A 13,812-nucleotide genomic window follows, 5' to 3' on the forward strand; every position below is an offset into this window, starting at 1 on the left:
ATTTAAAAAATGTAATTCCGCGATTGTATTAAGAATTAAATTGTCTATCAATCCCTGTCCACCCTATATTTTTTAGTCACGTTTATGAGTATTTATGTATAAGAGTAGATCACTGTCTAATATGGCGCACGGACATTTTCTCACCAGCTGGGCTACATTTCACATTGTCTAACCATGATTTTGGTGGCTAAATATAAACATTTTCGATCAAACTCTATATGGATTGTGTAATATGATGTTACAGGAGTGTCATCTGAAGAATTCTGAGAAGGTTAGTGAAAAAATGTATATATTTTGGCGATGTTGACTTTTATCGCTCACTTTGGCTAGAATCAATGCTGGGCTGCTATGTGCTATGTGCTATGCTAATATAACGATTTATTGTGTTTTCGCTGTAAGACACTTAGAAAATCTGAAATATTGTCTGTATTCACAGGATCTGTGTCTTTCGATTAGTGTATGCTGTGTATTTTTACGAAATGTTTGATGATTAGTAAGTAGGTAAACACGTTACTCAGTGTAGTTTTTCTAGTCCATTTGTGACGGTGGGTGCAATTGTAACCTATGCCATCTACCTGAAATATGCACTTTTTTCTAACAAAACCTATCCCATACCATAAATATGTTATCAGACTGTCATCTGATGAGTTTTTTTCTTGGTTAGGGGCTATAAATATCTTAGTTTAGCCGAATTGGTGATAGCTACTGGTGTTGGTGGACAAATAAAAGATGGTGGATTATGCTAATGTGTTTTTAGGTAATAGATGTACATCTTTACATATTGTGTCTTCCCTGTAAAACATTTTAAAAATCGGACATGTTGGCTGGATTCACAAGATCTGTGTCTTTCATTAGCTGTATTGGACTTTAATGTGTGAAAGTAAAATATTTAAAAAAAAAAAAAATTTTTGAATTTCGCGGCACTGGTTTTTCAGTGGGGGTGGGGGGGGAGTGCCGCTAGCGGCACCCTCATCCTAGACAGGTTAACTTTCTTCTTAAGTCTGTAGTTGTAGAAAAGGCCCATGGAGTTGGTGGAATAATCCTTTAATTCATGGCCACTTACTCAGCTGGGCCAGAGCGCTTTAATTAGGTCAGGTGGCAATGACCGACAGATCTCATCCACATAAAAGGAGGAAAACGGCATCGCCTGATCTCGCTGCTTTCTCTTCCTTAACTCCGTCTGCTCGAAGTTCTGTGCGTCCATGAATCCACGTAAGTCCACCGACTCTGTTACCTTTCATCTGAACTATCTGTTGCGAGCGGGAGAGTGGGCCATCAGTTATTGTTTATAGTTATTATCGCGGAGCGCGGCTTGGAGCGCACGCTTCAAACATATTGTGTAATGTGAATTGTAAATGATCGCGGCCATACGGATCCTCATAGGCCAATTATGCAATCGATATGGTTAATATGTAATTAAATTAATTCCATGTACATATGAAGACCAATTGAAAGGGTGAAATGAGAAACGTCATTGTTTGCCAACTGATCGACTTTGATATCAAACTAAAGGAGATTACAGATTGAATGACCATTCACTGTTTGTATTTATTTCATGATTTATGATAAATAGTTAACCTGTTGGGGATGGGGGCGCTGTTTAGACTATTTATGCTAATGTGGCTAATTTTTTAAACGGCTTCCCACAAAATCCTTGATCGTACAATATGCATATTATTATTATTATTGGATAGAAAACAGTCTATAGTTTCTATAGGAGTTGAAATTTTGTCTCTAAGTGGAACAGAGCCCATTCTACAGCAATTTCCCTGACATGGAGTCAGATTTGAGAAATGTTGGCCACTTTTCTGAAGTCAGTTAAAAGGGCACTGTCGTTGCTATGACTATACGGACACTTCTTACGTCTTCCCCTGGATGCCTTTACGTGATGACGATTCCAACGGGCTCGATTGCGCGTTCACAGGCCCTACAAATGAAAAAACTCTGAAGCTAGTCATTCTTTGGGAGCTGCGTAACGCGCGTGGAAGACACCGACCCTCTCCTGTTCCAAGCGTTAGTTTAGCCTGTTATATTTCTCCGGTCATCTTTTCACTCGTTATAGGAGTTACAAACATCATAAAGTAGTTAATTTAAAGCGTTTTATAGCAATTTATATCCGTTTAGTGCGATTTTGGGACATTTATTTTTGCAACGATGTGAAAAGTTGGGCATGCTTTTCAGTTCATCCCGAACTCAGTTGACATTTCCACATGGCAAGAGGACAGCTTTCCACCAAAAGACGATTTCTCCCAAGAAAGGATCCTTTGCCCAAGATACTGATGGAAGAACAGCTCAAGGTAGGACATTTTTATTATGATAAATCGTGTTTCTGTCGAAACATTTTAGTGGCTTAGGACGCCATGTTTTTTGACGTAGCTTCGCTTGGCGCAAACTGTATTGAAAAGTAAGGATAAATTAAAAAATGTAATAACGCAATTGTATTAAGAATTAAATTGTCTATCAATCCCTGTCCACCCTGTATTTTTTAGTCACGTTTATGAGTATTTATGTATAAGAGTAGATCACTGTCTAAGTGGCGCAAGGACATTTTCTTTACCAGCTTGTCTACATTTCACATTGTCTAACCATGATTTTGGTGGCTAAATATAAACATTTTCGATCAAACTGTATATGCATGTTGTAATGTGATGTTACAGGAGTGTCATCGGAAGAATTCTGAGAAGGTTAGTGAAAAAATTAATATCTTTTGGCGATGTTGACTTTTATCGCTCACTTTGGCTAGAATCAATGCTGGGCTGCTAATTGCTATGTGCTAAGCTAATATAACGATTTATTGTGTTTTCGCTGTAAGACACTTAGAAAATCTGAAATATTGTCTGTATTCACAGGATCTGTGTCTTTCGATTCGTGTATGCTGTGTATTTTTACGAAATGTTTGATGATTAGTAGTTAGGTAAACACGTTGCTCATTGTAATTATTCTAGTCCATTTGTGATGGTGGGTGCAATTGTAAACTATGCCATATACCTGAAATATGCACTTTTTTCTAACAAAACCTATCCCATACCATAAATATGTTATCAGACTGTCATCTAATGAGTTTTTTTGTTGGTTAGGGGCTATAAATATCTTAGTTTAGCCGAATTGGTGATGGCTACTGGTGTTGGTGGACAAATAAAAGATGGTGGATTATGCTAATGTGTTTTTAGGTAATAGATGTACATCTTTACATATTGTGTCTTCCCTGTAAAACATTTTAAAAATCGGAAATGTTGACTGGATTCATAAGATCTGTGTCTTTCATTAGCTGTATTGGACTTTAATGTGTGAAAGTTAAATATTTTAAAAATATATTTTTTTTGAATTTCGCGGCACTGGTTTTTCAGTGGGGGGGGGGGGGGGTGCCGCTAGCGCCACGCTGATCCTAGACAGGTTAAGAGCCTAAATGACTCACAGGTGATTACTATTGACTTCTTAATGAACTGGATTGTTGAATTCCCTAATTATTTTAATAGTGAATGATTGTTATGATTTGATCTTTGTGATTATGAATTTGATTGGATATGTGTTATTTTGTTTCCTTTGTTATGCAGCACAGACTACTCAGTAAATATACCACTTTATGGTTAAAGGAATTCCTGCCACCGTCTCATCCATTCTTCTGTCACCTGACACGTGACCACCTGTTCACCTTCACTGTCAGTCATCCTACCTGTCCAGCTACCCACACAGATTCCACTAATCTTTCAATGGTCCTTCGAGCCGGATGATGACTGAACCAAAGACAGGTGAAATGGAGGAGGAGAGGGAAGAATTGTCTCCACTGGAGGGAAGAGAGGAGGAGAGGGCAGCTGAGGGAAAGAACTTGGAACAAAGGAAATATCCAGGAGCTAAGCCTAAAGCAACAAAGGCTTCATCCTCAACCACCAGCAGCACTAGAAGAACCAGGCAAGCATCTGGTTATCTTAAGGATTATGTGGTCGAGATTTCGACATCAAAGGGCAAGCCCACTAGAGCTCAAGGTGGTGATGGATCAACTGTACGTTTCAGCCATCAACCATCTCCTCTGAGCCAAGCACCGGAAACTGCGTTGGAGCAGGAAAGTGGTCTACAGGAAGAACCCATGGAGGTGACTCCCACAGCACCGGTCAACCAGCTTCCTGAGGCAGGCTCCGCTCACTCCTTAACTAAAGGGAAAGCATCGAGGCACTCTAGACGGAGTGGGAGTTCGACCAGTGGATACCCCTTTGGAAGTGGCCATGGCAGCCGCCATTCACTAGCCCTCAGCGATTCACAGACCGCTGTCCTACAAGAGAGGATAAAACTATTAGCTTTGGAGGAAATTGAGCGTCAGATTGAGGAGGAACGACAGGCTGATGAACGATGTCACCTATTGGATGTGCAGGCCCGTAGTGCTCTACAGGAACGGGAATTCATTGCCAAGGACCTGGCACAACAGCGACGGCACCGTCAAGCCAGAAGGGAATTGGAGGAGGCACGGATGGTCTCATCCTTCCTTGAGAGGAACGAACAGGGAGTTGACCTGACCACCCCTCCACATGGACCTGACCTGTCTACCTTTCTTTCCCAATCTGCCCCTCTGGTACAGCATGGCACACAGTCCCGGGAGGCTCCGGGGTCAACAGCCAACACGGAGCACGGGGGACAGGCCGCTCCACCAACGCCCTCTATGCCAGTGACAGAAGTTAGCATTCCTCCATGTGGACAAAGCATCACTCCTTCGCCTTTCCACCAATTACCGACTAAGGCAAATCGTTCCTCTCGTCCAGGGCCAGGCCAGTCCTCAAACATCAGGTGGAAGGGCTCTCACCCAATTCCGTCTGCCACCAATGGAGGGTCTGGGACAGTAGGGGACCGGCCCAATGAGCCCACAGTGGGCTCATCAGAAGTCCCGGGTTTATCCTTCACGCAACCAGAAGAGGGAGCCAATATTATGAAACTTCTAGTAGCCTCAGCCTATGGAATTCCCAGACCCAAACTGCCATACTTTGAGAGCGGAAAGGAGAGTGAATTTGTCCTTTTGGAAATGGCATTGGAGAGCCTACTGGGTATTCACAGTCATCTGTCAGAACGCTACAAATACCAAGTACTAATGGATCATTTGCGGTTTCCCAGTGCATGCAGGCTGGCCCAATCTTTTATGCACTCCGCAACACCATACACTGCCGCTCTCCAGGCCCTGAAGGCGAGATATGGTGAGCCACGCCAGCTAGTCCAGAATGAACTAAACAACATCCTGAACACATCTCCAATTAAAATGGGAGACCATGCTGCCTTCCAAGAGTTCTCCCTGGCTGTCCAATCCCTGACCTCAATGCTCCAATCTGTTGAAGGAGAAGATGGGAACGAGCTGAAATGTGGCTCCCACGTGGACAGGCTTCTTAGCAAGCTTCCAGTGTACCTCAGAGACAGTTTCATTGAACATTGTTTGAACAAGGGCATCCTGAAAGAGGGCTCGAGAAGCACCTATGCTCTCAGAGACCTGGCCGCATGGTTGGAGGTGAAGGCAAAGGCGAAGAGTATCGCTCACCAGGCCACAATCTCAGCCATAGCCACAGGGGGAAGGAAGGAGTTTGAACGCCAGGGGGGACAGAAAAGACCAAATCCCACTACCATGTACTTAAATAGTGAAGCCGGGAAGGAACCCGGGAAGAAGACCCCTCTCAAGAGCAAGAACAGCAAATTCCAGCCTTACTGCCCATATTGCAATAGTAAGGGACACTTCCTTGGCTCATGCCCCAGGGTAAAAAAGCTCACTCAAACTCAATTGAAGGCCTGGATCACTTCAGGCGAGCGATACTACAAGTGTGCCCGTAGCCATAAGGCGGAGACCTGCACATTGAGGAAACCCTGCAATCGCTGTAAGGAAATCCATCTCACAGTGTTGCATGATGTAATTCCCCAAGCACAGAATGAGCAGAGTATGCTCATGGTAGGAGCTGCAAAGGAGCTGTACCTCGACCAGCAGAACCGGTCTCCAAGGGTCATGTTGAAGGTGGTCAAGGTCACTCTGCAAAGTGAAGGGAGAAGCATTGATACATTCGCCGTTCTAGATGATGGGTCAGAAAGAACGATCATTCTCACGGCGGCCACCCGTCAGCTAAACCTGGAGGGGACTCCCGAGACCCTTAACCTCAGAACGGTGCGACATGATGTTATCCAAATGAAAGGCTCTGCTGTGACCTTTAGCATTTCACCTTCAGGAAACCGGGACGTGGCCTATAACATCACCAATGCCTTCACGGCAGATGGCTTGAATCTTGCGGAGCACTCCTGCCCGGTAAGTGTTCTACAGAAACAATATCCTCATCTACGAGGATTGCCTCTTCCTAACCTGGCCAGAGTAACGCCACTTATCCTGATTGGGTCAGACCACCCACATCTCGTCACCCCGACTGAGCCTATACGAGCTGGACCAGAAGGAGGGCCCATTGCTGTCCATACAGCCTTGGGTTGGGCTGTGCAAGGTCCAGTCCATCTACTTCTCTCCACCCAAGCTGTACAGTCACAGCAAGTTATCTTCACCAGAAGCAATCCAGCTCCATCCCCCTGTGCGGCCACTGACCTCCTTCGGAATGTAGAGATGCTCTGGAAGATGGACACCTTCTCCAACCGGAAGCTACAGGACATCACCCGCTCAAAACATGACTCCTATGCATTAGACCTCCTGGAGAAGCGCACCACCACCACTGAACTGGATGGCGTTCATAGGTACGCAACCCCACTGCTACGGGTGCCCAACCATCCTCTTCTGGCAACCACAACACGGGCTGTTCTCCCACTACTGCGTGGAACGGAGCGACGCCTGGTGAAGAATCCTGAGCTTGCTGAAGTTCATAACCGGGAGATTCATAACCTTGTGAAGGCAGGCTATGTCACAAAAGTGACCGCTCATGAAGAGGGAAACCCACTCAGCGAATCCTGGTATCTCCCTCACCATGTTATCCAGCAACACGGTGGGAAGTACAGACTTGTCTTCAACTGTTCATTCCAAGCTGCTGGTCAAAGCCTGAATGACTGTCTACTCCCGGGACCAACCTTAGGTCTTTCCTTGCTCGGTGTCCTTCTCCGGTTCCGGCAGCACTCTACAGCCATCAGTGGAGACATCAAAGCCATGTTTCATCAGATTCGTCTACTGCCTTCTGACACCACACTGCTCCGGTTCATATGGCGAGATATGGAACGAGACGCAGAGCCCACCATCTATGAATGGCAAGTACTCCCATTTTGCACTACCTGCAGTCCTTGCTGTGCCATATACGCTCTGCAGAGACACGCACGGGAGCACCCAGACAGTGACCCAGAAGTATGGGATTCAGTGGAAAATGCCTTCTATGTGGATAACTGCTTACAGAGCATCCCATCCACGGCTGAAGCAAAAGCACTCCTCGATAAAGTACGGAATCTCCTGTCCAAAGGGGGATTTGAGGTCCGACAGTGGGCGAGTAACAGAGCCGAGGTTATCCAGCACCTCCCGCCACAAGCTAGGTCCAGTAGCAGTGAACTCTGGCTATCGCAGTCTGGTGCTAACCCACAAGAGCCCACTCTAGGACTGAGATGGAGCTGCATACCGGATACCCTTGGGTACAAGCACCGCTCAGCACTGAGTACCGAAACCCCCACTCTGCGCACCATCTATCGGACACTGGCCAGTCAATACGATCCCCTTGGGTATATCCTGCCATACACAACCCGGGCCAAAGTCTTAGTCCAGGACCTGTGGCAGACCAAGAGGGACTGGGATGAACCGATCCATCCGGCTGACCTAGTGGAACGATGGATCTGTTGGGAAACAGAGTTATCGGAGCTCTCTGAAGTCCAAATGCCAAGATGTTATGTACCACCCTGTGCTGACCAACTGGGATCATGCCTGGAATTGCATGTGTTCTGTGACGCTTCGGAGCGAGCTTATGGGGCGGTTTCCTATCTAAGAGTGGAAGATAAGGCAGGACACACCCATGTCTCCTTTGTCATGGCCAGGTCCAGGGTCGCACCCAAGAAGCAGTTGTCAATGCCTAGGCTGGAACTCAGTGCTGCCCTTTCCGGAGCCCAGTTGGCCTCTACCTTGCGAGCCAAGCTCACCTTGCCAATCCAGAGGGTCATCTACTGGAGTGATTTGACCACTGTATTGACCTAGCTCACATCGGAGTCCTGCAGGTATAAGATGTTTGTCGGAACTCGCATTGCGGAAATCCAAGACCTGACAGAAGTCCAGGACTGGAGGTATGTTGATAGCATAAACAATCCTGCTGATGACGTTACTCGCGGTAAAACCCTTAAGGAACTGGCTCAACCCCATCGCTAGGGCTTGGGACCACCATTCTTGTCCCAACCAGAGAACGAGTGGCCGAAAGCCCCCAGGCGTGCGGCTTTTCCGCAACCAATTGAAACCCATGAGTTAAGGAAGTCCGCCCAATGTTACAGCATCTCTAAGGAACCAACAACAGCTCTCCCTGACCTAGCCCAATCCCAAACACTGCCGGATCTGACCGCCTGTCTTCTCTCTCTCGCCCCAGAATATGATCAAATCCGTGGAGTGATCAGAGTCGGAGGGAGGCTGCGCCGAGCAGAAGTTTTGGACCCCGACGCTATTCACCCAATTATCCTTGACTCCAGACACCCTCTTACCAGGCTCCTCATCAAGAGTTATGATGAAAAGCTTCTCCACGCAGGGCCAGAGAGGGTCTATGGGGAGATGAGGCGGAAGTACTGGATACTTGGAGGACGAGGAGCCATTCGTAAGCACCAATACGCCTGCGTAGAATGTCAGAGATGGCGGGCTGGAGCCACTGTGCCCAAAATGGCAGATTTACCCCCTGCTCGCTTGCGCCTTCTCAAACCACCCTTCTGGTCAACAGGAGTAGATTGCTTTGGCCCCTTGAAGATCAAGCTAGGTCGTCGAGTGGAAAAGCGCTGGGGCATTCTATTCAAGTGTTTGACGACTAGGTGTGTCCACCTGGACCTACTGGAGAGTTTGGATACTGAAGCCTTCCTCATGGCCCTACGGCGGTTTATCTCCCGACAGGGGAAACCCTACGAGATCCTGGCTGACAGAGGCACAAACTTCAAGGCAGGAGAAGCCAGGTTGGAGGAAGCCTTCCAAGCCATGGAACCCAGCCTCCAGGATCAGCTGATGGACCAACAAATCTTATTCAAATTTAACCCTCCAGGAGCTCCTCATTTTGGAGGAACATGGGAGCGAGAGATCAAATCTGTAAAGACGGCCTTACGAGTCGTCCTAGGGGACGAAACTGTCACTGAAACTGTCTTGCGGACCGTCCTGATAGAGGTGGAAGGGATATTGAACTCCAAACCCTTGGGATATCTCTCTGCAGATATCGCTGACCCGATCCGGTTACACCGAATATGCTCTTGATGGGACGCCGAGATGCGTCACTTCCTCGAGCCATGTATGCTGATACCAACGTCGTTGGCAGACGCAGGTGGCGACACAGACAGATCTTGGCTGACCATTTCTGGGCCTGATTCATTCTGGATTACTTACCAAGCCTACAGCACAGAGGAAAATGGCGGAGAGAAATGGCCAGCCTGGAAACTGGCCAAGTAGTAATGGTGGTGGACCCTCAGCTGCCTCGAGCCTCCTGGCCGGTGGGACGTATCACTAAGACCATGCCTGGGACCGATGGTCGCGTTAGATCAGTGGAGATCCAGGTAAAGAACCAGACATATATTAGGCCAGTTGCTCGACTAATTTCTCTCCCTGAGATGACGGAGGACGGGGAGCAATGAGCCTTTTTGAGGAGTGTGGAATTCAACAAATTTCCAGGGTGGCTGTAGAAAAGGCCCATGGAGTTGGTGGAATAATCCTTTAATTCATGGCCACTCACTCAGCTGGGCCAGAGCGCTTTAATTAGGTCAGGTGGCAATGACCGACAGATCTCATCCACATAAAAGGAGGAAAACGGCATCGCCTGATCTCGCTCCTTTCTCTTCCTTAACTCCGTCTGCTCGAAGTTCTGTGCGTCCATGAATCCACGTAAGTCCACCGACTCTGTTACCTTTCATCTGAACTATCTGTTGCGAGCGGGAGAGTGGGCCATCAGTTATTGTTTATAGTTATTATCGCGGAGCGCGGCTTGGAGCGCACGCTTCAAACATATTGTGTAATGTGAATTGTAAATGATCGCGGCCATACGGATCCTCATAGGCCAATTATGCAATCGATATGGTTAATATGTAATTAAATTAATTCCATGTACACATGAAGACCAATTGAAAGGGTGAAATGAGAAACGTCATTGTTTGCCAACTGATCGACTTTGATATCAAACTAAAGGAGATTACAGATTGAATGACCATTCACTGTTTGTATTTATTTCATGATTTATGATAAATAGTTAAGAGCCTAAATGACTCACAGGTGATTACTATTGACTTCTTAATGAACTGGATTGTTGAATTCCCTAATTATTTTAATAATGAATGATTGTTATGATTTGATCTTTGTGATTATGAATTTGATTGGATATGTGTTATTTTGTTTCCTTTGTTATGCAGCACAGACTACTCAGTAAATATACTACTTTATGGTTAAAGGAATTCCTGCCTCCGTCTCATCCATTCTTCTGTCACCTGACACGTGACCACCTGTTCACCTTCACTGTCAGTCATCCTACCTGTCCAGCTACCCACACAGATTCCACTAATCTTTCAGTAGTTAAGGAAAAAATGGCAGTTAAGAAGAAATTTCTTTACAAAGTTTTGTGAATCCGGCCCCAGCTCCTAACTTAAAGCCATAGTTCACTCCCAAATCAAAGTTAGTCAGATGATTTTAGAAGTCATAGTGGTATGATGTCAATGAGTCAACAGCCCACACATTTAGATTGTGAAATTAACTTGTGTGTGTGCATAACTTGAACTAGATTTGCTGTGTGTGGTTTGACAGGTGCATATCACACGGACAGGCTGTGGATTGATTAAGCTGTGTGTAGAGACCCCAGAACAATGTGATCCTACAGGAAAAACAAGCTGCCTCTTCGCTTCCATAGTCACCACCGCCCCCTCTTCTCCTAATGGAGTAGACCTGTTAGTTGAGCTCCTTGGGGACTCCAGTGGATACATTGCTCTAGGACTGACTGCCAACGAGACAGAGGTAACACATGCGCACACACACAACCAGAAAAACAAGATGAACCCAGAACCACATAATTATCACTTTTTGGACTTCTTCCCAAAGACAAGACATTAAGGGACCTTTCGTTGGACATTAAATTGCTGTTGTAGTAGAGGTAATGATGATTGTCTGTAACCCATGCTCTCCCTCTCTTCTATGAATAGGGAACGTCTATGGTTTTTATCTGTGCCCAGAACAGAAATGGCAGTTTCTTCTTCCGCTCTGCCCAGCGCAACAACCTCAACAACACAATTTCTCTGACACAAAGGGTGAAGAGGCTTTCATCATCAAATCAATTGACACTATTGAAGTTGGTTATTTACTGTAGGCAAATGTAACACTTTTTTTTGTGTTCCCAGATTGTGAAAAACATCACTGGCTCAGTCAATGGGACTGTCATTCAGTGTAAATTTAGCGTGCCAGCAGTTAATGCAACAACCAGGACCAGTCACCACCTTCGCCACCTTCCTCGCTGTGGGAAATATCACAAACGGTAAGTGTGTTGACCTGATATTGGAACCAGGCAGACACACCCTCTCTCTCACTGTAATCATTTTATCTTCTAAACATCTGCCTTCTGCTTCATCCCTACTTATTCAGGTATGGGTATTGGTGACATCAACATACGCTTGACCAAAAAGCCGTTGAACCTGGCTGACCCTACCAGCAACGTTGCAACAACGTCAGTCCCAACAACAGCAGGCAGCAGCGCACTCACATTCCAAGGTAAGCAAGTCAGGCTTGAGCTAGAAGTTGCCCTTAATCAACCATAGATCTGCTGTGGCCATGTCTATTCTAGTGCTTCCCAGTGTTCTGTCGGGTCCATAACATCCAGTCAATCCACCCTTCCCTTTCAGCTGTGATTGTCCTGCTCAGTGTGCTGATGTATCGTCTTTCCTGAAGAGAACCTGAAGGTTAGCCAGCATCAACACCAATGGAAAGATAACCCTTTTACCCTAAATATTTGAAGGAAAATTGACTCAGTATCTCAGATGAATTACTGTTAATGTGGGATCTTGGTCATTTAAATGTGTATGAATGGGAACAATTAGAAAGTACGTATGCTACAGTAAAAGGAATTAATTGGTTGATAATGTACAGTTGAAGTCAGAAGTCTACATACACCTTAGCCAAATACATTTAAAATACACCTTAGGTCAATTAGGATCACCACTTTATTTTAAGAACGTGAAATGTCAGAGTAATAGACCCTGGGTCTCGACCCCGCCCTGTGCAACTGGGTCCTGGACTTCCTGACGGGCCGCCCCCAGGTGGTGAGGGTAGGTAACAACATCTCCACCCCGCTGATCCTCAACACTGGGGCCCCACAAGGGTGCGTTCTGAGCCCTCTCCTGTACTCCCTGTTCACCCACGACTGCGTGGCCATGCACGCCTCCAACTCAATCATCAAGTTTGCGGACGACACTACAGTGGTAGGCTTGATTACCAACAACGACGAGACGGCCTACAGGGAGGAGGTGGGGGCCCTCGGAGTGTGGTGTCAGGAAAATAACCTCACACTCAACGTCAACAAAACAAAGGAGATGATTGTGGACTTCAGGAAACAGCAGAGGGAGCACCCCCCTATCCACATCGACGGGTCAGTAGTGGAGAAGGTGGAAAGTTTTAAGTTCCTCGGTGTACACATCACGGACAAACTGAATTGGTCCACCCACACAGACAGCGTTGTGAAGAAGGCGCAGCAGCGCCTCTTCAACCTCAGGAGGCTGAAGAAATTCGGCTTGTCACCAAAAGCACTCACAAACTTCTACAGATGCACAATCGAGAGCATCCTGTCGGGCTGTATCACCGCCTGGTACGGCAACTGCTCCGCACACAACCGTAAGGCTCTCCAGAGGGTAGTGAGGTCGGCAGAACGCATCACCCGGGGCAAACTACCTGCCCTCCAGGACACCTACACCACCCGACGTCACAGGAAGGCCATAAAGATCATCAAGGACAACAACCACCCAAGCCACTGCCTGTTCACCCCGCTATCATCCAGAAGGCGAGGTCAGTACAGGTGCATCCAAGCAGGGACCGAGAGACTGAAAAACAGCTTCTATCTCAAGGCCATCAGACTGTTAAACAGCCACCACTAACATTTAGCGGCCGCTGCCAACAAACTGACTCAGCTCCAGCCACCTTAAAAATGGGAATTGATGGAAATTATGTAAAAATGTACCACTAGCCACTTTAAACTATGCCACCTAATATGTTTACATACCCTACATTACACATCTCTTATGTATATGTATATACTGTACTCTATATCATCTACTGCATCTTGCCATCTTATGTAATACATGGACCACTAGCCACTTTAAACTATGCCACTTTATGTTTACATACCCTACAGTACTCATCTCATAGGTATATACCGTACTCTATACCATCTACTGCACCTTGCCTATGCCGTATGTACCATCACTCATTCATATATCTTTATGTACATATTCTTTACCCCTTTACACTTGCGTGTATAAGGTAGTAGTTGCGGAATTGTTAGGTTAGATTACTTGTTGTTATTACTGCATTGTCGGAACTAGAAGCACAAGCATTTCGCTACACTCGCATTAACATCTGCTAACCATGTGTATGTGACTAATAAAATTTGATTTGATTGATTTATTTCAGAGGACATTTCTCCAAAAAAGTACGATCTTTGTCCCCATGTAGTTGCAAACCGTAGTCTG

At 46.1% G+C, this 13,812-nt stretch overlaps 1 protein-coding gene across 1 annotated transcript; it reads left to right on the forward strand.

Moving 5' to 3' along the window:
- Positions 1-11,482: 11,482 nt before the first annotated feature.
- LOC129814574 (uncharacterized) lies at positions 11,483-13,736 on the forward strand. The gene is made up of 3 exons (XM_055867749.1): positions 11,483-11,609; positions 11,717-11,842; positions 11,974-13,736. The coding sequence occupies exon 3, from the start codon at positions 12,502-12,504 to the stop codon at positions 13,216-13,218; it is 717 nt and encodes a 238-aa protein (XP_055723724.1). The 5' UTR covers positions 11,483-11,609; positions 11,717-11,842; positions 11,974-12,501; the 3' UTR covers positions 13,219-13,736.
- Positions 13,737-13,812: the final 76 nt, after the last annotated feature.

This window comes from Salvelinus fontinalis, chromosome 17 (genome assembly GCF_029448725.1).
Source record: "Salvelinus fontinalis isolate EN_2023a chromosome 17, ASM2944872v1, whole genome shotgun sequence".
NCBI lineage: Eukaryota > Metazoa > Chordata > Actinopteri > Salmoniformes > Salmonidae > Salvelinus > Salvelinus fontinalis.

Bases quoted from the DNA above. Each gene is read 5' to 3' on its own strand.
- LOC129814574 (XM_055867749.1), top strand. From the start codon at position 12,502: ATGCACGCCTCCAACTCAATCATCAAGTTTGCGGACGACACTACAGTG.